Raw genomic sequence first — 24089 nt, forward strand, 5'->3', positions numbered from 1 at the left:
CTCATTTCGGGAGACTTGCAATTCAAATATAATTTTGCGTGATCAGTCATTTTGCATCTTCTGCTTTTGCGATTTGAACCTGTATTTCTTTCTTGAGTTGGCCTTTGTGTTCCTTCATAGATTTCAAATCCTGCATGTGCTCTTCATTTCCTTATTTTTCACTAGAACAACCCTCTCCCAAGACCCTATGAAAATCTGTACAAATGAGGTTCATATTAATAGCCAATGCATCAATTTTCTGTTGAATCACCTCTTTGGAGGCATCTGCTGCCAAAACTACCTTCAGCAGTGGTTGTGGTGCTGACCCTAGATAACTCAAATGAGGTTTTTAGGGCTACCTGTACCTCTTGTCCATTTTCATGGCTTTCTTCGAGAATGTACTTTGGAGTCTGCTATCAAAACTTCCTTCAGTGACTTTTCTGGGACTGACCCTGAATCATCTGCTGAGGACATTGGAATTATCTGTACCTCTTCTCCAGTTTCGTTAGGCTTATTTCAGAAAACACATTTGTTCATTTGAACAGTTTTACCTATTATTGAATAGTGGTTTTGGTCAGGCCATGTCACTTTGGCAGTGATGTTCAGGAGATTTGCTGTATAACCCCACCTTCCAGTCGACTTCATCCAGCAGTGGCCCAACATTGTAACTTATTCAGATTGGTTGAATCTGATCAATGTGACTTCTTAAGCAGCGGCTGCCGACCAAGAGCTCAGGGTGTCTTTTCACAGGTAAAGACGGGATCCCTATCAGGTGCTCTTGCAGCCTGTAGGTCGCTCAGTAGTGCCAATCACATACCTTTGCTCATGTCCTTATGAGGGGGAAGATGGTGGTGTGGGCATCAGAGTCTTATTAGGGCATCTTACCTGTGACTTGCTGCCCAATAGTCAGGTTTGTAGTGCCACCACCATCCCCAGAGAAAATCCCTTGTATGGAAAAGGAGAGTATCTCCTTGTGTATGGGAACTATTATGTGACTCTTATTCAACCACTGGCTCCCATTTTATCACCATCTTCAGGATGGGGAGGTAGAAGTTGGCCAAGAAGAGAGCAGTGCCTGTGGCAGGTATTGCGGCAAAATTGAGGAACCAGTGCAGTACAGCCCACCTTTTCCTCAATCCAGGTGCAGTGCTACTCATCTCTTCTCTGGTGCTCTCGCTTTGCACAAACTCCTCATGCCAGGGTCTTAAACCTGATGTTCCTTGATGCTTTTATTCATCAACAAAGTTTGTCTCCTGGCCTTCTGAGGTATCTGCTGCTCTCTCCTCCTGTCCCAATCTATTACAAAAGGTAATGAGGCAGCAGTCACTTGCTCCAAAAGGGGAGGGAAATGGGGGCCCCCAACGGTCTTGTGAGCTGTCCCAAAGCATATAGATGACTGAAGACCAGTGACATGCAGTCGGATTATCTCTGCCTTCCAGAATCCAGATATTTTGTATCACAGACGTATGTTTAATCTAGGATGTTGTTGTCACTGGCCAGGAGTGCTCCAGTTAGCCTCCTATCTTTCTTTGCGACAGGCCTTGTCCCATTATAGGGAAATTCAAAATGCCACTTTTTAAAAATATTTTCAGATTAGCTCTAGACGTAGTCTAGTGGATAATGCAGGGGCACTCCATTCAGTCATATAATCGGCAAATCGGGCTTTTAGTATTAGTTTCTTCATACTGCAAGACAATTCTTCAGGTAGTCGGGATTAATGTGTTTGGGGATGTGAGAGACGAGAGATGGTTATGGGTGAAACCTATACGGATGAGAATTCAGTACTGCTCAATAGATTGGTTAATGAAACTTCATGCTTCCCCTGTGTAGGGAATTTTAATGGAAAATCAACCAGAAATGTTTGACGTCTGACACAGACAGTATACCAAAAAGAACACAGTGGCCAAAAATGTGGGAGGATATGCAGCAAAAAATTGGTACTTTATGTAGTCTGGTCATGCCCTAAGATCTAATTGTTCATACAAAAACCTGAAAAGTGAAATAAACAGAATTCGAAACATATACCTCACTTACTAGTCGTTCCTCTTTTCCTTCAGTACCAGCGCTCAACAGAACTGACCAGTAGCACAAAATGACACATCATGCCTCTTTCTCTTCAACACCCAGTCTTCTACAGAAGTAATCAACACCAAGAAATTTCTACTGAGAATCTTGGTAGTACTGCAGACTAAGGGGGTCAAATGACCGCGGCGGTGATCACAACTTTCCCACTGGGCCGGCGGGCGATCTCAAGCAGATTGCCCGCCGGCCCAGCGGGAAAGCCCCAGCAAAGATGAAGCCGGCTCCGAATGGAGCCGGCGGATTTGCTGGGGTGCTACGGGTGCAGTGGCACCCGTCGCGATTTTCAGTGTCTGCTTTGCAGACACTGAAAATCTTAATGGGGCACTGCAGGGGCCCCCAGGGGCCCCACGATACCCGTTCCCGCCAGCCTCTTCCTGGCGGTGTAAACCGCCAGGAAGAGGCTGGCGGGAAGGGTGTCGGAATCCCCATGGCGGCGCTGCATGCAGCGCCGCCATGGAGGATTCCCTGGGGCAGGGGAAAACTGGCAGGAAACCGCTGGTTCCCCTTTTCTGACCGCGGCTTTACCGCCGCGGTCAGAATTGCCCCGGAAGCACCGCCAGCCTGTTGGCGGTGCTTCCTCTGCCCTCTGCCCTCTGCCCTGGCGGTTACAAACCGCCAGGGTCAGAATGAGGGCCTAAATGCATAACAGTAAGGTGACTGTCAGAGGGCCCTCCAACACTAAGATAGAGTAGGACTAAAGTTAGAGATGGGACGCATGGAGATGATTACATATTCATTGAGGCACAGGGCACTCCTAGTACACCTGATGTTGCGGCCTTACAACTCCGAATTCCATGAAGAAAATGGTCTCCCACAACACCAACATTCCTGTAGCCAAGATATGTCTTGAAAATAAGCAATGAGCTTCCACAATGACACACCTCAGGCCCACACCTAAACCTCCAGAAATCCAAGATGCTCAAAACGTGACTGATATGAGATGTGAAATATAGACTCCTAAAGGGAAAATGTGGATATTGCGAATTATGTGCAATTGGCGCAACAAAGTATTTATCTCTTTTTTCTGTACTATGTTGAAAATTCTAATAACATTTAAGTTAAAATAAAAAGACATTTACAATACACCAGCCTCTTTACAGTGTGAACTGACAGATGGGATGCAACCTGAAAGTGGTATCCTGTTATCAGTATCAAGAATGATATGGATAGCTTATGGTTGTTGTAAGCATGTTGCTTTCTTTGGGAGAACAAGAGGTCCTTTATTCTCACACCAATTTTGTAAAAAAAATTTTAGACATAACTTTTTGTGTCTTAATTGATTTAATTGTTTGCCATGAAAGATATAAATAATATTAAATTAAATTATATATGATAGACCATGATCTAGTTTACTAGGTTTTTTATGACATTTCTCTACAATTCCAATTCTTTGATGTATTGTATTTTATATTGTATAGGCAGATAACACATGAAATGCAATCAGAGGCTTTAAAACGTAAAGTGGAAGATGATGATTGGTACCAACAGCAAGAACTTCTTAAGGGAGCAGAAGAACAAAGGAGAAAAATTGTATTTGAAGAAGAACAAAAGCTTGCAGATCAACGACAAAGGTAGTTTCAAGTTTCTAATAGGTGCATGATCCTGTTTGCCACAGATTATTCATTAATTCATGAAACAACAAACCTATTTCTTTTTCTGTATGCTACAGTTATATCACCCTTTTTTGACAAATAATCCATTTCTGCCATGTCAGAGAGGAGAAATACATTGTTATGGTGCCCACGTCTGTAGAGTTGATTTGATTATAATTGAAGGGATAAATAATTTGCTCTCTCCCCAATACTTATATTAATTATTGTTAGACCTGACACGCAGAGGAAGTGGTTCCCCCAAAGTTGTTTGCTTTTCTCTATGATGTTTTTACGGGTTCTCACAAAGGGCCTACTGGCACTGGGCACTTTCCCTCTTGAAGCACAGTGTGAAAGTGCCAGCACCATCCTTCCATCCGTCTGGAAGTATCAATCGCCTGGGTTTTTAACTTGCACTCTGGTGACTATCCTATATAGGTACGGGAGCTGGCATCACTTGCCAGGGTATGCACATTTGTGCACAGGTACCTTAATATAGGAACTGAGTCTGATAGAGCCGGCAGGTATTGGTGCACGCGCAGCTTTGCGTTGGCTTTAAGGAAAGTGCCACACATGCCCCAGCGGGTATGGGTGTGCACAAGGCATATGTGCCCAGGGAGTGCTGAATACCCATGTGTGTTTGCACTCCCTGTGAGCACAGCTCTAGCCATAAGGTAACATGAGAGAATTAGTCTTCTTAATTCTGGCTGCAATACTGGATTGCAGGGGAGCAGCCGCATGATGTTTAGTATCGTTGGACTCAGGATGACAAACCCCTTCTGATGGTAAAGGTGGTTTTGTCATCGATGCCCTAGAAATGCCACTTCGGTAAAGTGGGCATTTCTAGCTTCTGAAGTTCTGGTGTCTTATGAATTTAGCTTCATTCTATGGGTCATGGGGGAGTAGAGCACATCTGTGTATTCCTAAGGTGACTGCTCTAAAACATGGGCATCCAGAACAACACACCCCTGCCATTTGGGACCTGGATAGATAGATTGAGGGGAGAATGTTTTTGACATTTGGCCCCGGAGCCAGATCATAGCCCCACTAAAGATAAAGATCTGCATTTCAGAGCCTCAGGGTAGAGGGAAGACAATTAGGGGAGACCTCTGTGGTTCAAAGTAGAACCCTTTAAATCCCCTCCCCCCCCCCCACCCAACTTCAAAGGAACCATCTAGCATAACTAGGAATACTCAACATCTGCAAGGCAGAGTAACCTTTACGGTGATGCGGGACAGGTGCTGCTGGACTCCATGGACACACTGCCAGAGAAATCTGTTGTGCCCAGGAGGCTAGCTGTCCAAGGAGGGGTTCAGCGCACCCCTTTCTGCTTAGAGACCGGCCGGGGGCTGGTTGCCTGCTGCTGTGTAGCATTCCAAAAGGTAACTATCCAAGGGTAGGTTGGCTTGCCTCCTGTTCTCTGAGGCGGTCTCATGGACATCAAAGACCTCCCGTAGAGGGGTTTACATAGATGACCAGTAATATCCGGAGAGTGGTGCCCTCTGCTGTGTCTACATCGTATGATGGACTTCACCTGGCAGCAAAGGCGTAAGTGTGGCCTAAGTATTGTGTCTGCAGGCTGGAATAGCCTGGTGCTGAGCTTGCCAAGGACTGTCCGCACTTCAGGTGTGGCCCTTTATCATTGTGACCACTACACACTGAAACGTCTTGTTGGTTTGAACATGATCACCCTGTACAGGACCCCACAGGGCCCCGCTATGGTCATGTGTGTCTCATTTCTCTCCTGTGAGCCTCGGCTGCATGCTCATTGTGTGCGGTGCCCTTTTCATTGGTTGCAACCCTTGGAGGTGGGGGTGCTGCCTGAGTTGTACTGTACTTGGCCTCTTTTGGCACGACTGAACTTGCGTCAAAGAGTGTGACCGGAGAGTCTGGTGCAACTACAAGTCATCATGTACTAGACCATGTGCCTCATTCCAGAGAGGTATGGAAACCAAGTTCCGAGTGTGACTGGATGGTCTAGTGCGACGCAAGTCATTTTGTGCTAGATGTTGTGCCTCCCAGAGGGGTGCAAGATTTACATCCTTTGTGGGAGAGACTAGGATGGTCTGGTGCGGTTCAAATTATCACGCACCAGACGGGTACCTCTGTCCGAGGAGATACCATCTTAGGGATTGGCTTGTCAGTGATCATATGGTCAGGGCAACTCCGATCAGAGGACCCCTGACATTGTGCCTCATTTTTGTGGAGGTACAGCACTGAGCACTTTTCACGTGGAATCATAACCGTCTGCTGTCACTCGAGTCTTCTTGCTGCAGACACAGCATCTCCTGATACAGGAGGTGCAAGCTTAGTAACTTGTCATGTTCAACTGGGAGTGTCGAGGGCGACTCGCGTCAGCAAGCCCGGACTGCGCCTCTCCGATCCAGAGGTGCTGAAATTGGTCTCTATTTTGTAGCATTGAACTTTCTGGCTGGGCTGGGTGCCTCGTTGTCTAACGGGAGCCTTAGTGATCCTCCAACCTGTGTTTTGCAGACCTCTGAGTGAACCTTCTGTGGGGAGCCGAACATTTCCTCCTTAAATGTTTACCAGCTACTGTCTTTCTCTCCCCACCCCCACTGATCCTGGGACCCTGAAGTTTGTGACTTAGCCGCGAGCAGCCTAGTGACCAAATAAAGTTTGAGGCAATCTTTGGTTCGAGGAGGGGCGGGATAGCTGAAGCTGGTTGGTGGGTGATGAGCGGTTTGGGACCCAGGGTGCTTGCAAACACAGTGCTATTCACTATTCGGATATCAGCGCATTAGGGTGCCGGGAGTGCGTGCATATGAGTGTGTGCATGCACCGGTTGATACCTGTGGCACTGCACGACGGTGCAAAGTTGATGTGCGGGAGTGAGTGCCAGTGAATGCGAAGGCAGTGCCATGGTGCTGCTGGTCACGCTTATCCTGTCAGAGAATTCTTACAGTTGGCATTACGTCTTACTAGTGTGGCTTCAGCCACAGTGCTATGCGAAAGTGTTGTAAAACTTGTATGTGCATTTTGCTGCTAACTTTGGCAACCGGGGTGCACCCCGAAGTTATGTGCTACACTGATTGTGGAGAATTCTAGGGTGGGTCTTCTGCTGACAGTGTTTGGCACCTTATGTGAGTGCGGAGAGGAAATATACAGATTTCCTTGTGTACATACAGTAGTAGAGTTTAACACAGCTGAGCCTCATATCATGACTTCCATTGCAAATTTGAGCGTCAGTCCAGATTTACATTATACCCGTACTGTGTTCACGAGGTGTGTGTTGAATACAATTGTTTTGTACATACACTGTGTGTAAAAGTGTGTGTTGAATACAATTGTTTTATTCATACACTGTGTGTGAAGGTGTGTGTTGAATACAATCGTTTTATACATACACTGTGTATGAAGTCCTCTTTGTGCTCTGAAGTGTGGTTGCGGTGGGGAAGTGCTGTGTTTTTGTGTTACACATTGCCTCTGTGATAAGCCTGATTGCTTGGTGCCAAGCTTACTAAAGGTTGAGCATAGGTTATACAGTAAGTGTAATAACCCACCCTTTGTCCGGAGTGGTGGGTTCTGCCTGGCTACGGTCTTGCCTCAGCCAACCAGAACTTGCCACCTCCAACAATTATAATGATGTGAAGATTTGAAAAATATTTGAGATATTTGAAGATTTGTATGTAGAATCAACTCCTACTGAAGTAACCACATAGACTATTTCTCAGACATGGACGCTAAATAAGAGAACCCTCTCCAGGTAAACAAGTCCTGTTTTTCCTCATATTGCACCCCTTCCTCTTCTTTTGTATAGTACCCTATTGCTTCATAGATTAGTTTGTAATCCATAAATAATCATACATGCATATGCACATTGAAATCAGTTTCCCAAAACAAATGGTGTGCATTAATATATTCATCTGCTTCAAAACCATAAAATAGAAACACTGGCATTGAAATGTCTATAAAAACAACTCTAGAATGCTTTTGAATTCCAAATTCAAGAATTGCTTTGCTTCAAGTTTGTTGTCTTGGGGGCTTTTCATGCCAAAACTCCTAGCAATACCGCATATCTTAGCTGGAACTACCCTTTTGGTCTTTTAAGGATTGCTTACTCATAAGAGCCTGCATATTTCCGGAAAATATCTGGCAAAATATTTATGTGTCATTATATACTTAAATTCACAACTAAGGCAATGCTGTACCTTTGCAGGCCCTGGATTCCTCCCAGTGAGAATAGTGCCAAATGGTCACAGGATTTTGCTAAACATGGCGATGCTTGGATACAAGCAGAACCAAACCACTTAATGGGTTTGAGATGTTTCAGTCACCCCACCACCAACATTATATCTAACTTTTCATATTCCATGGTGTTCTTCACTTTTCTGAAATGTTTTAATTGTTTTTTGCTGGTACACTACCGTGTCTGTATACAAGCTCGCACTAAAGGTGTCTGGAATGTTGTAATTTAGATTAGGCATGAATACTATTATAATTACTTGGTAGCAGGCAGATTGCTTTTGATGTGAGGAAAGAATTAACTATCACCTCATTCATTTTTGTTTATTCTCTGTAAGAGTATGCGTTGGGAAACATAAATCTTTACATTGGTGATCCTTCAGACTGGTATCCCAAAACATCATTGTTCTCTCTGCATGGCATAACCTGCCTTCAAGCATCACAGTTCCTACTCCTTTGCTAAAGGCATTCTTTGCATCTTGGTTTTGCAAAAGATATTACTGTGTTGGGAGCAGGTGTGTGACTACATTAGGACTACATTTTCCAACCTTTAACAACGTTTAAATTACAAGGCACAGAAGAAATTATAAGCAATGGAAGAGATGGAGTAGTATAGGAAAGCTATACCCTTATCATGTTTATTTCAGGATGGTAGGCTGGATGTCAATATAATGGGTCCTGTAAGTTTTGTTGAAGCCTTTTAGATCTGTTTGGGTGCCTGTCAATAATCTCTTAGATGTCTGGTCCATAGCGGTCTCTAGTACTCCAAAATGATAGAAAGATATGTCAGTTTTATCAGTAGGCTGAAAAGACACTACAGTATTTTATGAAGGTAAACTGCCAATTGACATGTTTCCACTTAGTAAAAAGCCATTAGTCTGGTTCCAAAAGAGCTCTGCCATGAAAATATTCTGCTTGGTAAAAATTGCCTGAAGCTTTCTGGCCCATCACTCCAATTTCCTGGTGATTTGCCTTAGTGTAAATCTTTCTTATGTTTACTTTTAGTATAAAAAAATGATATTGATGTAATATTAGCATTTGATTAGCTTGATTCCAGCTCAAACACCCTTAGTGCTGATTGTCTACTCCCACCCAAAATGCACTATAAGGTCTGCACAATGTTTAGAAGTGTCTTTATGGTCTCTATTGTAAAAAAAAAAATATATATATATATATATAACTTTGGTTTTCTGAAAATAATTGTTCGCCACTAAAAGTAGGGGCTGAACTGTTGTTGTCACTTACTACAAAGATCACTGTGGTTGCTGCATTGAATCACTATTTGTTACCATGGCTAATTGTGATCATGTGTTTACCAAAGTCACACATATGCTGTGATCCAACTATAGGAGCAGTTAGGAAAGCATAACCTACACCTCCTCATCCAATACGGACAATCATAACCTTTTTGTTCATTAATTCTGAAATAAAATAGGGGACTTTTTTCTGCCTTGTCCCTTGTGGAAAAGTGATGGAATAACAGTAAGAAGTGGCTTCATAACGAGATTTTGAGGACAATTTTGTAAGAATTTAGAATGTAAATCACAGAATGCACAATTGCTTCTTTTCTTTGTGGAAAATGTGAAAAGTATAGAGAAAGTAAAGAACCTGAGGTTCAGGTTCATGTAATGATATTTCCAGTCAGCGCAACTTTAACTATAGAGTTAAAATCCCCTTTTCACAGTTACATTTATTACATAACCTAGCTAAAGTGGCTTCCATGAATTAGGGTCTGATTTCAGCAACACCCTATTTGGTGCTTGAACAAAAAGAGAGCACAGAACACCTCATGGTGACTGAATACAGCAATCAGTTTAAAACACCAATTCCTTTTAAAGTGGGCATATCTTAAATTCCAGACAGGATCTACAGAGGTTGCCGGCTGAATCTAGTATCAGTTCCAAGATAGCATAACTTACACATGAAGCTTTTATGTCAAAGGCCCCACTTAATCTAAATACTTTATGTGCCATTTGGACCAGCAGGGATATTGACAGGTTTCAATGAATCAATCAAATTATTTATATAGCACATAAAAACTGTGGCACCTAAGCCACTCGTGGGATCCATTATCCTAAAACACAAATATCTTCACATTTTTCCTAAATGTGAGGAGCATATATGTGCCTCTCACCAGACACAGAAGCCTGTTCTAGACAGAATAGGCAGCATCAGAAATGCTTACTCAGAGCCCTTATCAATGGATCCAAGAACCCTACCTCCATCATATAGTACACATATAGTTGGTCAAATATGGAAAATGTGGATTGGAAGGTTATGAATTATACTGGCTAATCCTTGTCAAACTTCCAGTGAATTCACAACTGAATCATAACCCTGTTTCATTTTGGAAGCTTTTTCACTGCTGTGAATTCTTTAGCAGGTGGCTGAGCAAAGCTTTAAACCAGTGATTGAAGTCTAACTGAAACTCAAAGAGGGCAAAGGAAGAAGGGCCCAAATGAATAAGGTGAATTTTGAGAATGAATGAGAGTAACTGAGCTGTCTGCATTTTACCTTCGCTCTGGTGCACAGGTCACCCTCTCTTATGATAGGGAACGTCTTCTGTGAGCTTCCAGCTCCTTCTGTTTTCTTGCTTTAATCTCCTTCTTTACTTGCTTAAATCTTCTTCTTTACTTGCTTAGAGTGTATATCACCATACATACAGAATCAGTCAAACTCCATGCAGCAGTAGAAACAACCTGCAGGATGAAGCAGGAACGTTTATGAACAATAAGCCACTTTCACCTTTCAGACCCCAATTTTTTGTGAAGACCAATCAGCATCTTCACATACTTCCTGCAGAAATTAGTCCTAGAGTATGCCTGTAGACAGGTTGTCTGGCAGCAAGATTGAGTAAGAGAATCAGGATTTTTATGTAAATTACATTAAGTGCAAAAACATGTATTCTAGATTAAGCAGTGAACCTTTCATAACTGATTCATACTAATCAGTGGATAACTTCTTTTGGCATTGAATAAGGAAACTTGCTGTATATAAGGGAACAATTGATCACAAACTTCAGGGATTGGTAGCATCTTAATCATATATGCAAGACAGATTGGTAAATGTGTGCTGGACAGGAAACAAGAAGTGAAATTGTGGTGCACTGAGAGAAGCCTCTGAGATACCCGGTTTGTGAGCTTGGACAACTGTGTAACAGCTTGGAATTAGGAATAGTGAGGAGGCTTTTAGGCATAGGTATTGGTGCTGTGGTGGATAAATAGCCCTTTCCTTTAAATCACCTTTTCTTCTCTGACAACCTGACTGCAGCTTTATTGTCAACCAAACATTGTCATTGTTAACAGGAGAGATGACTATATCAATGTTGGTGGTCTTTTACAGGTTTCACTAGGCATGTAGCGTATTAGAACACTCTCAGGCTTTGTTGGAGACACATCCATGAAGCCATGATCAAACCACCTTCCTCTTATGCCGAGGTGTAGCCTTTAACAATGTCTCCTCTGGAAGCCATGCTAGGCCAACATCATTTCTACCACCTTCTGAAGACCGTGTTTCCATGTGGGTAAAATGCACCATGTTGGATGTTTATTGCAATTAATGTGCTTCTTAGAATAGTAGGATGCTGGATGGTTGGGAGCCAAGAAGAACTGGCTTATGAGTATTGTTCCCTAGAGACTGATGGTCCTGTATTGTTAGGGTTTGTGGTCTCTTTCCTCCTATAAGGACCACAAAGCATCTCTGCTTCCTTGATAGTGGCAGTGACACCTTTGATGTTCTACCCCATATTCTGCTGAAGTCGGTCACTGACTTGCGTGACATGTACTTGTGCAGTTTGGGCTCCTGTTTTGACTCAAAGTTGTATAAGTGTGCTGTCATGCACCCAGAAGAGACAAGCCATAAGCGCAGGAAGATCAAGCTGGAATCAACTCCATCCCACCACTTAAAATCAGTTGAGAGGGTATCAGTCAAACGCATCTTTTGACTTCAATCCAGTTCTGCAGTTGGTTGTGGTGTACCATGAATTCCATGGACTGTCCTCACCCTCACAGAAAATTGCCGCCGACAAGGTCGCCGTTGTGCAGCTCTTTCAGATGCTTCTGGCTCTCTATCATGCACCTTCGAGCTCCACTGAACTGCAAGAGGTTCCTTTTGGATTTCTGACAGGAAGCCCTACATCAGTGCCAACTGTCTCTGCAGGACCCATTCTGATGTTGGTTCAGATCACCACTACAACCATAAGGTCCACACCAGTCACTTCTGTATCATTATCAACACTATCTCTGTTGATGCCAGCCCAGGAACTGGTTCCAACACCAGTCACTGACCTCCAACCCATCGCCTTGCTCCAGGCCTTTTTTGTGCTGCAAGATCTCAAATGCGCAGCTGGAGTCTAATCCTCAGCCTCTGCATCTAATCCTCAGCCTCTGCCTCAACGCCAGTATTATCACAGACTATAGGCCTTATCTAGCTCAGGGTATGCAAAATGTTCCACATGACACTGATAATGATGAGAGGGTGAACAACCTTCCCCCTCACTACACTGATGAGACCCTATTTTTAGATTCAGAAAAAAAGATGCCTAATGCATCGCATGATAGTACACCAGACTTGCCACTTCGGTCACCAATAGAAGATAGTGCCTCTTTTGTGAGAGCTGTGCAAAGGGCAGCAGAAGTACTTGATATACAGTTGTCTACTGTTGAAACAAAAGCAGACGTGTTAACTGAAACCTTCAACCAGATCCATCTTCCTCTCACTCTTTTACCATTTGTTAGACCTTTCATCCTTGGCGTGGTCTCCCTTAACTTTTTGCCTCTGTTTCCCAGGTTGTTGATGTGTGCTGGACATTGTTTTTGCTGTTTTTGTTACTCTGGGCACTTTACCACTGCTAACCAGTGCTAAAGTGCAAGTGCTCCTATACAAAATGTGTATGTAATTGGTTCATCCATGATTGGCTTAATTGATTTTCTAGTACGTCCCTAGTACAGTGCACTTGAGGTGCCCAAAGCTTGTAAATCAAATGCTACTAGTGGGCCTGCAGCACTGGTTGTGCCACCCACATTAGTATCTCTGTAAACATGGCTCAGACCTGCAACTGCAATGTCCATGTGTGCAGTTTTAAACTGTAAATTCGACTTGGCAAGTGTACCCACTTGCCAGGCCTAAACCTTCCCTTTTCTTACATGTAAGGCACCCCTAAGGTAGGCCCTAAGTGGCCCCAAGGGCAGGGTGCAGTGTATGGTTAAGGTAGGACATATAGTAATGTCTTTTATACGTTCTGACAGTGAAATGCTGCTAATTTCGTTTTTCACTGTTGCAAGGCCTGTCCTTCTCATAGATTAACCTCGGGGCTACCTTTAAATATGATTAAAGTGTAGATTCCCTTTGGGAGCGGATAGACATGTGGGCTTTGGGGTCTCTGAGCTCACAATTTAAAAATACATCTTTTAGTAAAGTTGATTTTAAGAGTGTGTGTTTGAAAATGCCACTTTTAGAAAGTGTGCATTTTCTTGCTTAAGCCATTTCTGTGACTCTGTGTGGATTCCCTGTCTGGGTCAGTTTGACAGTTGGGCTGGTTGCACCTCTCATTAGACAGTGACACAAAGGGAGCTGGGGTGTAGTCTGCATTTCCTGATGAGCCATCTGTGCTAGAAGGGAGGTGAGGAGTGGTCACTCACACCTGAAAGGGCTGTGCCTGCCCTTACACAATGCAGCCTCCGACCCCCTGGTGTGTGTCTGGGGCCTGGCCTGGGCAAGGCAGGATTTCACGAACAAGAGAGACTTTGCTTTGAAGTTGGCCTACTTCAAAGGGCAATATCGGTATAAAAAGGACACCCAAAACCACAAACTTTAGAAAACTTCTGGAAACCAAGAGGAAACTCTGCCTGGAGAAGAGCTGAAGAGCTGAGAAAGAAGAGCTGCCCTGCCTGTGACTGTGCTTTGTGGAGCTATCCTGCAGTTGCTGCTTCTGCCTGTGCTAGAGGACAAAGACTGGGCTTTGTGTTGCCTTCCTTTTTGTGAAGAACTCTCCAAGGGCTTGAATTAGAGCTTGCCTCCTGTTGTTTGAAGTCTCAGGGACAGCAAAGGCTTCCTTCTGTCAGCACCTGGAGCCTCCGCTGAGACTCCTACTCTGCCAGGTGGTGCTCACCCAGTTCTTGGGACCCTGAGAGGAGAAGCTGGCAGGCCAAGAGTGAGAAATCCACGCATTGACCGCTGTGCAGGGAAAAGATCGACATGACTCCGATCTGCGGCTGAAAAAAATCGACACTCTTCCGGCTTCGCAGCTGAAAATCGATGCTCCCCTGCAATGCGACAGGAAGATCAACGCCCGTGGCTGGAGTAACAATGCGCAGCATCGCTGACGGAGGCTGGTGAGATCGCAAACCTGCGCTGCATGGTTGTCGGATCATCGTGCGGCTGAATTTCTGACGCAACCATCGCTGGGCGTGCTAAAACTACGCAAGGCCTGCCCGTACCCGAGAGTGCAGACCGAATCGGCGCATCGCTCTCCTGCTGAGAGAAGAAATTACGCATTCCGACTCGACTGAAGGATAAACGACACACGGTCTCGCTCATGAGTGAAATCGACACATCACAAGCCTTTTTGACGCACACTCACCTGTGCTGGATTATTTTTGACGCACCCAGGTACATTTCCACCCTAACAGCGTTAGCGTTGTGTTTAAAATTGCATGAAGACTATGTTTGGTTTTTAATTGATAACTCGACTTGTGTATTGTGGATTTTTGTCGTTTTGGTCTCATTTTGTTTAGATAAATATTTTTTATTTTTCTAAATCTGTGTTGTCATTTTGTAGTGTTTTTCTTAAGTTACTCTGTGTATTGGTACAAATACTTTACACCTAGGACTCTGAAGTTAAGCTTACTGCTTGTGCCAAGCTACCAAAGCGGTAAGCGGGGGTTAGCTGAAGGTGATTCTCTTTTACCCTGACTAGAGTGAGGGTCCTTGCTTGGATAGGGGTAACCTGACTGCCAACCAAAGGCCCCATTTCTAACACCATTCATCAAGGCACTGTTATTGCCCCTTGGTCCAAGCTGTGCATGAGCCCTCTGGTCAGTTGGCCTGTTTCCGAAGTGTTCCTGACTTTTTGACAAGGCATCTTACACCTGAAAGCCTAGTGGTACATGTGTCGACATGTAAAGTCACTCCAAATTCCTTTCCACCAACCCTCCAAATAAAGAATCAAAAGGTATTGATGCATTCAGAAAGAGATTGTTTTCTTAGGCTAATTTAGACTTCTGACTGCTAAATGCTGCATGCCTTCTGTGAAGGTACACCATCGGACATAGCCATGGACACCAGCATAGTGCTTAGGGGGCATGCCTGAATGCTATTAACCCGGTGTCAGGGTATGTCCAGATGTCCCTTATGGACATGCCCTTTTTATGACTGAAGGTTGTTTCGGAGGAGGCTGATTTGGCTCTCGAATGTTTTAACTCCTTAACTACTGAGGCTTTTCAGCCCCAATAATGAGCCCTTTTTGGCTATTTGAAGTACTTTGTGCTTACGCCTCATATCTTTTTTTCCACATAAGGGCTCTACACCAAACTTGTGTCTGTTTTTTCAATATAATAGGATCCTAAAGGTACCCAGGGTTTGTGGCTGGCCCAGGAGGGGGCCGAGAAAATAGCCGAAATATCGCTAAATTTAGGATTTGGGGGGGGGGAAAGAATGGGAAAGAAGTGCTCCACATAAGAGTGTCTGTTTTCTTTCCTAGAAATGACATCAATGAAAGGTTTGCTGTGCTAAAATCAATGGTGCCGCAAAGCTATATATTTTTTTAAAAGTAGACAAAATTCTGAATTCAGCAAGGGGTCATTTGTGTAGATACCACAAGGTTTTCCCAAATAAACAAACTGGTGAAATAAAAAAAATTGAAAATGAGTAGGAAAAAAACTGCTATTTGTGGCAACGTTTTTATCTGTAACTCCTTTCATAATGACTGATTTACAAAAGCAATACAATACGCATTTATGTCCACTAGATTGTTCTGTTTGCTGGGCTCTATAGGGTTTATAGGTGCTCCAAGACCCAGAGGTACCCAGGAGGCAACAACTGAGCTGCATCTTAACAGTGTTTTTTCATTGTATACAGTAATTCATATGGCAAAATATAAAGTGTGAAAAATGGGTATGAAGAAAAGCTATATATTTCTAAAACGTACACCAGATGCTGAGTTTAGGAACAGTGTTTATTTGTAGATCTCTGAATATGCGGGTACCCATACTAGCATTCAATTCAGAGGACATTTTGAAAAATGTATTTTTTCATACATTACATTTGAAAGGTACAAATTCCGAAAAACACAGCTGGTTTGCTGTGTTCTTACAAGACTCCCAATAAAAATGGTACTCTACTTGTATGATTGGGCCTCGTACTTGTGACACAATACACCACAAAACGTGACCTGAAGGCATCATATTTTACTTAGCAGAAACCATGATATTTATGTGGGCAACTTGTGCCCTAGCTCACCCTGGGAAACATACCATACCCAGACATTTCTGAGAACTAGACACTTGGGGTTCTCCAGAGTGGTGGTACTTCTTTGGTGCTAACAAGGTGGTTTACCCAGAACCCTTGCAAATCTCAAACTTTGCCTAAAACCACTCATTTGCCTCACATTTCTGTGAGGGAATGTTCTGGAATCTGTTTGGATCCACAAATACCCTACCACCCGTCATTCCCCTACATCTACCGATTAAAAAATGGTACCTTACTTGCATGGTTGAGCTTAGCGAAACGCTTGTCTCTTTCATTCCTCACTGCCCCATTTAGCTCCCACATCAGAGTGACTGTCAGTGGACCAGTCTGCAATCCTGCTGCAAGAAGTCCGCTATCTGTTGGCCAAAGGTGCCATTGAGTGTGTGCCTACTTTCTCATCCTGAAGAATGAAGTAGCCTTCAGACCTGTACTTGACCTCTGCCCACTGAATGCCTTTCTGCTGAAAGGCGAATTCTGCCTCAGATTCTCTGCTCTGGACCCAGGAGACTAGATGGTGTAACTGGTCTTGCAGGATGCATATTTTCATATACATGTCCTGCAGTATCACAGGTGTTATCTACAGTTTACGTTCAAGCCATAACTCTTCCAGTTTGCATGCTCCTCTATGGCCTTACCTCTGCCATTTAACTATTCACAAAAAATGGAGGTGGTGTTTGCTGCCTACTTTTGGATGTCAGGGATGTGCGTGTTTCCATACCTTGGCAACTGGCTGCTTTAGGCAGCGTCCATATGATGGCAGAACTCTTCACATCTTTTGGGTTCTCCATCAACAAGTCGAATCCTCACCAGGACCCCACACAGAAGATTTTTTCCATTGGGGCCATCCTGAATATGGTGGCATTCAAGGCCTTTCCACTGTAATAGAAAGTATGGGACATTCAATATGATTCTGATGTTTCAGGCTCAATCCTGGGACTTGTCAGTGGCTTTACAATAGCCCCTGCAGTGCGGGGGCCTCCAAGGAGCTCCCTCCCACTCTGTGCCCAAGTAGCAGGCCCCTTGCATAAGAGCCCTTGACTTGTGTGGATCACGGGGGGCCCTTCCATATATTTTGCAGGAGGACCCCCCAAGTTTCGCTACGCCACTGAATCTTGTTGAGGATGGCTCTGGGGCTTCTTGGACTCCTAATATTGTTCATCCTCTTCATCCCAAATGTCAGATGACATATAATGGCCCTGCAGTGAACCTCGTGTTTTAGTAGACCTAGCATCGGGACTGTCTGTCAGAGCTTATCCAGATCGTGGATGAGATGGCTCAGGATCTTCCTTGGTGGCAGACAAGTGTCAACGTGACCTGTGCAAGCCACTCATCTTTCTTCACCTAGACTTCACAGTTGTGACAGTCACATCACTGCTGGGGTATGGGTCATTAGGGAAAGGTGAGATTAGAAGCATTTGGCTCTGGTGGAGAGCCAGCTAATCGTCACCTTTTCGAGCTTCAGGGAATCTCTGGCCTTGAAAGCCTTCCTGCCAATCATCAAGGGAAGGCTGGTGCATGTCCTCACAGAAACCGTGACTGCCATGTGGTACTGCAAAAAGCAGGATGTGTAGGGTCACGGATCCTATGCCAGGCGCCAAATATGTCAAGGGACGTGACTGGACCAGCAGAACATCTTTCTGTTAATAGCCATCTAGCATGAACTTTGAATGCCTGAGTAGATGTCAGCAGGCAGATCACAAGTGTCGTCTTCAACCCGAGGTTGAAGTGGGCATCTTTAACCATTGGCGTGGGTCCTGCTCAGATCAGATTGCCACCAGCAAGAACACACACATTTTGAACTATACTGCTTGGTGAAGTTTCTTCCAGTAAAGTCACTGTGAGATACACTCCCAATTTTATTGGGATACTGGTCTCCCGTTGCTGTCTCACCAATCCTTCTCCTCGAGTTCTGAGGGAAGTCGGTAAAGACCAAGACGCATGTAATGTTGATAGCGCTGCTGATAGCACTGTGGGTGTGTCCTCCACCTTAATCTCTTCAACCTACACCTCTGTGCATGGAGATTGAGCAGCTACATTTGAATGTGTTTTGCATGCGGGCCACTCTAAATAATATCATTCTGGCAGCCTGACACCCATCGACGAAGTCCATCTATGCTGAGAGAAATGTGTTACCTGGTGTGGTGCCCATTGGATGGTAATTTGTGTTATCCTTGGTCCAGGAAGGCCTTCCAATTGGCAGAGTTAGGCTTATCTTTTGGCCTGTTGGGCTTTCTCCTGTTTACCTGACCAACTATCACTTTTTAAATCACCTGTTGTGATGGCCTTTATCAAAGATCTACCCTTTTGATTTCCCTGAGATTGTTCATCGTGCTGCAAGGGTAGTTGCACATAGTGTTAAATATTTGCAGTGAGTATACGATTTGAGCCAATGATCAGCCAGTCAGTGCAACTGCTGATGCTCAAAACAGTCTTCCCAACTGTCATAATCTCTGCATCCCATGTGAATGAACTGCAGCTGCTTGCACTGCAACCGCTGTACACCACCACTTTTACAGACAAGTTGCTGTTGAGAACATAGCTCTCTCTCTCTCACTCTCTCACTCTCACTCTCTCTCTCACTCTCTCTCACTCTCTCTCACTCTCTCTCTCTCTCTCTCTCACTCTCACTCTCTCTCTCTCACTCTCTCTCTCTCTCTCTCACTCTCACTCTGCATCACGAATCCCAGAACAGACGCTCCTTCTACCTTTCAGCCACCAACTGGAACACCCTTCCTCTCCACATCAGTCAAACTACCGCCCTCCTCAGCTTCACAAAGAAACTGAAGACATGGCTTTTTTAAGAACCTCCTCACTGGTAACCCCGACTCCCCCACCACCACCTTGAGACCCTAACGGGTGAGTAGTTGTGCTTTACAAGCACTGATTGATTGATTGATCGATCTGTGGAGTGGACTCCTCCAGATCATAATAAGGTTCCAAGTTAGATTATGGCATACTGCCTTCTGCACTTTTTCATAGCACTCCGCGTCTGAGAACTCAAAGTATAAAATTAAAAAACTGATGGCAACATGCAGGGGTGGTGCTTCTCTGGTGAATGCTCCTCCATTTCCTGGTCGGTATGGCGTAATTGTGGAACTAGATAGTGCTACCTATTAGCATGCAGGATCATCGCTGAAAGAATTATCAGGGACCTGTGGGTATTCTTAAAATGAGAAATTCGGAGGTAGATTAGAGTATCCACAAGAGAGAATGTTGACAAAGGTAGCTAAACTGTTCCTTGTGGCCCTGTGTCACCCTGAGATTAGCCCAAATTACGATGCAACCATTAATCACATGGAAGGAGCCAGTGGAGGGGTCAGGGCGTTTCCTTGTGGTTCACCCTTGTAGTTTTACTTCACACAACTAATACAGTGGTGCACACACACTGCATCGGAAGTCTTATTCTAGGCATGGAGCCGCCCGGCGCGGATGGAAACAATTATTTTACATTTACTAGTTATTTACTTCTGTTACTTACGCACCAGTAGTAAAAATGTCTTATAGTCTATTTTCAATACGTCATAATTATTTTAAAATCCACCAGGTTACCAATCGTATTGCAAATTAGCAGTGTGTCTTGACTTTTCACAACGTACAGTGTCCTTAAATAGGTTTTAGTTTCAGATTTGTGGAGCTTTTTAAATGTGTAATACTGTTAATGAAAACTATCCACAACAAAGAGAGAGGGTACAGCATCCATTTTAGGACATCCTCATTCCTCACTCTTCACCCCAACTTCTCATCCCTTCAACATCATCCCTGCTTCTCATCCATCCTCCCCGCTTCTCTTCTATCATCCCTACTTCTCATCCATCATCCCTAATTATCATCCCTACTCCTCATCCATCATCCCTACTTATCATCCATCATATATCATCCCTACTTATCATCCATCATCCCTGCGTCTCAACCATCATCCCTACTTCTCATCCCTGAGTCTCATCCCTGCTTCTCATCTCTGCTTCTCATCCATCATACATCATCTCTACTTCTCATCCATCATCCCTCCTTCTCATCCCTGCGTCTCATCCCTGCTTCTCATCCATCATCTCTACTTCTCATCCATCATCCCTCCTTCTCTTCCATCATCCCTGCTTCTCATCCATCATCCCTACTTCTCATCCGTGTCTCATCCCTGCTTCTTAATTATCATCCCTGCTTCTCATCCATCATACATCATCCCTACTTCTCTTCCATCATCCCCACTTCTCATCCATCATACATCATCCTTACTTCTCATCCATCATACATCATCCTTACTTCTCATCCATCATCCCTGCTTCTCATCTCTACTTCTCATCCCTACTTCTCATCCATCTTCCATCATTCCTACTTCTCGTGCCTTAGCTATCATCCCTACTCCTCATCCATCATCCCTACTCCTCAGTCATACCAACACATTTTCAGGCCAACCAGAGTTATGAGAGAGGCCTACATTCTATTTCACTCAAAAACAGCCTTCTCATTGCATGTGTTGGTTGAGGACAAAGGAGAGGCCAAAAATCAGCTCTTGGAGAAAGGGTTATACAGTTCATTGAAAATGGTTCTGGTTTCAGATAAGAAGATAAAACAGCTCTTAGAGATAAATGCAGCCTCAGATTTAAACATTTTATTTGTTACAGATAAAAATGAAACCAGAAAAGGTTTGGATGAATTGGATTGCACTGTCACCAGAGTTTATTTTAAACGTCTTTCTACAAATGAAACTGAAACCAGAAAGGTTTTCGGTTGAACTGTAGATGACCTCTACAACCCTTTCTCCAAGAGCTGATTTATGGCCCAGGCTGGGGCTCCTTGTATTTCCCAAACCAGCAGAGCTTTCTGCAGAGGCCTGTGTAAACAGAAAAACACTTAGTTAAATAAAATGAAATATGGTGCAGCCTTGAATTCACTGGAAACAAACACACAGTTGAATTTCATCTCCTCCCTCTTCACCCACCATGTGCAATGAGAAGGCTGTTTTTCAGTTAAAAAGAGTGCAGCTCACTCTCATTACTCTGATAGGCTGTTCCCAGCCAATCAGAGTGAAGGTGTGCTTCACAAAACTGAAAATGTGTTGATATGACTGAGGGATGAGGAATGAGGAATAGGGATGGTGGCTGGGGCATGAGGAGTAGGAATGATGGAAGATGGATGAGAAGTAGGAAAGAGAAGCAGGGAAGAGGGATGTGGACTAAGGATGATGAAGAGAAGCAGGGATGATGGATAAGAAGTAGGGATGATGGATGAGAAGTATGGATGAAAAGTAGGGATGATGTATGGAAGAGAAGTAGGGATGATATATTATGGATGAGAGGTAGGGTTGATGGATGAGAAGTAGGGATGATATATGATGAATGAGAAGTAGGGATGATATATGATGAATGAGAAGTAGGGATGATATATGATGGATGAGAAGTAGGGATGATATTTGATGGATGAGAAGTAGGGATGATATTTGATGGATGAGAAGTAGGGATGATATTTGATGGATGAGAAGTAGGGATGATGTGTGGATGAGAAGTAGGGATGATGTGTGGATGAGAAGTAGGGATGATGTGTGGATGAGAAGTAGGGATGATGTGTGGATGAGAATTAGGGATGATGAATGAGAATTAGGGATGATGGATGAGAAGTAGGGATGATGGATGAGAGGCCGAGATGAGAAATAGGGATGAGGAGTGAGGAATGAGGATGTCCTAAAATGGATGCTGTAAGAGGGTGCTTTTTCATATTTGCTTATGCTGCTTCGGTTATGAGTATGTATTTATGAAGCTGGCTTTATATGTTTTTGCCTGAAGACTGGCTGCAATGAAAAGGGAACTGAGAGTCAAGGAGCTGCAGCTGCTGGACGCTGCAAGACGGCGATTTCTGAAGTACCAGCAGGATCAACGCAAAATGGAGCTCAGGAGGCTGGACGACGAAATTGAAAGAAAGGTTTGTATATTATATTATCTTAAGATGATCTGTTCAGAACAAGAAGCACTTTACACAACTAAGGGCCCGTAGTTGACCTTAGTACGTTCCAGATGAAGTAAATACTAAGTCAGAAAAAAAAAAGAACCTGCTTTGTGACTTATTTGCATGCGATCCTGTACCTCCCAATACTAAACACATGATAATGAAAAGCATTGAAATAGCTCCGAATAGAATTCAAGGACGGATGACACTAACATCCCAGATAGCTTTATGGCAACAATTATGTCTTTTTATGGTAGAAGCCATTGCGTTTTGCTCCCCTTGGATTGTTTGCGCAAATCTGTCTACTAGCCTACATTAAGCACATATATTTTTATAAAAAATAAAAAAAAATAACAACGTATTGCCATAAAAAAATCTCTCTGCAATGCAGTGAGAATGTGAATGCATGAAATAATAATCATTTAAAAAAAAAAGAAAATATAATGGAAGTGAACGTGAATTTGGTCAGATGGGCACTAGCGTTGCCAAGGTGAGTGTGCGTACTATACCTTTAAGGCAAGCTGCAGCTCCTCTGTTCTACAATGGTCTGCTGATTTACTAAACTCTATCATCGTGAATAAACTCTGATATAAATCACACTGTCACTACCATGGCAGGAGGGTGGACCTATTGTCTACAGATTCCCAAGAACGAGAACAAGGATTACAAGTAAATACCCTTTCCTTCTCCATTATGAGATCTTCATTGGTAGTCCACATCAGAATTTAACATGTATTTAAAAGTATTTGCATTTATTAGTATTGTACTTTTTATCATATATCACAAGAATAATAAAGAGACAATCAAAAATAAAAAACAACACATATTCACAAAATGATCAAAGAAATCCTGCTAAATGCAGCAGCCATTGTGTGTGTGGTTTATTTTCAATAAATAGAGGTTTCAAATACTGTGCCCTTAATTTTTTTTAAACGGGATAGCAATATGATATGCACAAGGTTATCAGGTCCCTCTAAAGAACAATGACACTTTGCTAGAAGGTTTACCCATACTTCAATGTGTTTGTTTTTGTTGATCCCCAATCTAAATGTCAAACGTTCATGCCGCAGGTTGAGGCTGGGGATGGACATGGTGACCTTCCAAAATTAAGCTTCACTTTGTGCAAGTGTTGAAGAGTCTATTTGTTGTTAATATGTATTAAGTCAACGTTAAAAGAATATTCCTTTGCTTTCAACCTAAGTGACCCTGTAGGGGCTATGATTTGTTTCCCATTTACATATTTTTAACTTTAATTAGTACCCAATGGTTAGAGCACTGTTTGGGCAAGCTAACTCTTGTCTTATGTGCAAATAAAAAGTTTCTTTTACATAGATCATGAAAACAATCTTTTGCCAGAGACTGGGACAGTGTGTTTGATAAAGCTGAGGTAAATGTAATTTAGGCCACGTCTACTGATGTAGCTAGATAACACTGTGAATTCTACATGCAGTGCTTTCACTCTGACCATGCTTGGAATACTTAACACCTTATGAAATGGGTGGGCTCCAGATGTTTTGAGATATGAAGATGGTCTGAAAAACAATGCAGAATGACCATAGGGGACAATAGGTGCAACCTTTGTGACATACACCTTAAGAAATTATAGATCTGAGAAAATCTCATATTTTTATTTGAATCTGTTTAAGCCAGACTGGGCTGCGTGCACCAAGGTTGTTTAGCATTTCCATTAAAGTGCCAGCAAATATCACCTCCACTTACTTGTAGGATTGTATCCTGTACTTTAAAATTGGAGATATTCCACAAGAAATTAGTTTGCACTTTCCTTGGTTGCATTACCTTGCTTAGGTTGTATTAATATTTCATCTTTTT

General features: G+C 43.3%; 1 protein-coding gene across 1 annotated transcript in view; it reads left to right on the forward strand.

Moving 5' to 3' along the window:
- Positions 1-24089, forward strand: part of TBC1D31 (TBC1 domain family member 31) — a 578066-nt gene that overhangs the window by 401177 nt on the left and 152800 nt on the right. The window contains exons 15-16 of the mRNA XM_069220688.1: positions 3480-3632; positions 22100-22235. Coding sequence (XP_069076789.1) covers positions 3480-3632; positions 22100-22235 — 289 coding nt within the window. The remainder of the gene's footprint in view (positions 1-3479; positions 3633-22099; positions 22236-24089) is intronic.

This window comes from Pleurodeles waltl, chromosome 2_2, assembly GCF_031143425.1.
Source record: "Pleurodeles waltl isolate 20211129_DDA chromosome 2_2, aPleWal1.hap1.20221129, whole genome shotgun sequence".
NCBI lineage: Eukaryota > Metazoa > Chordata > Amphibia > Caudata > Salamandridae > Pleurodeles > Pleurodeles waltl.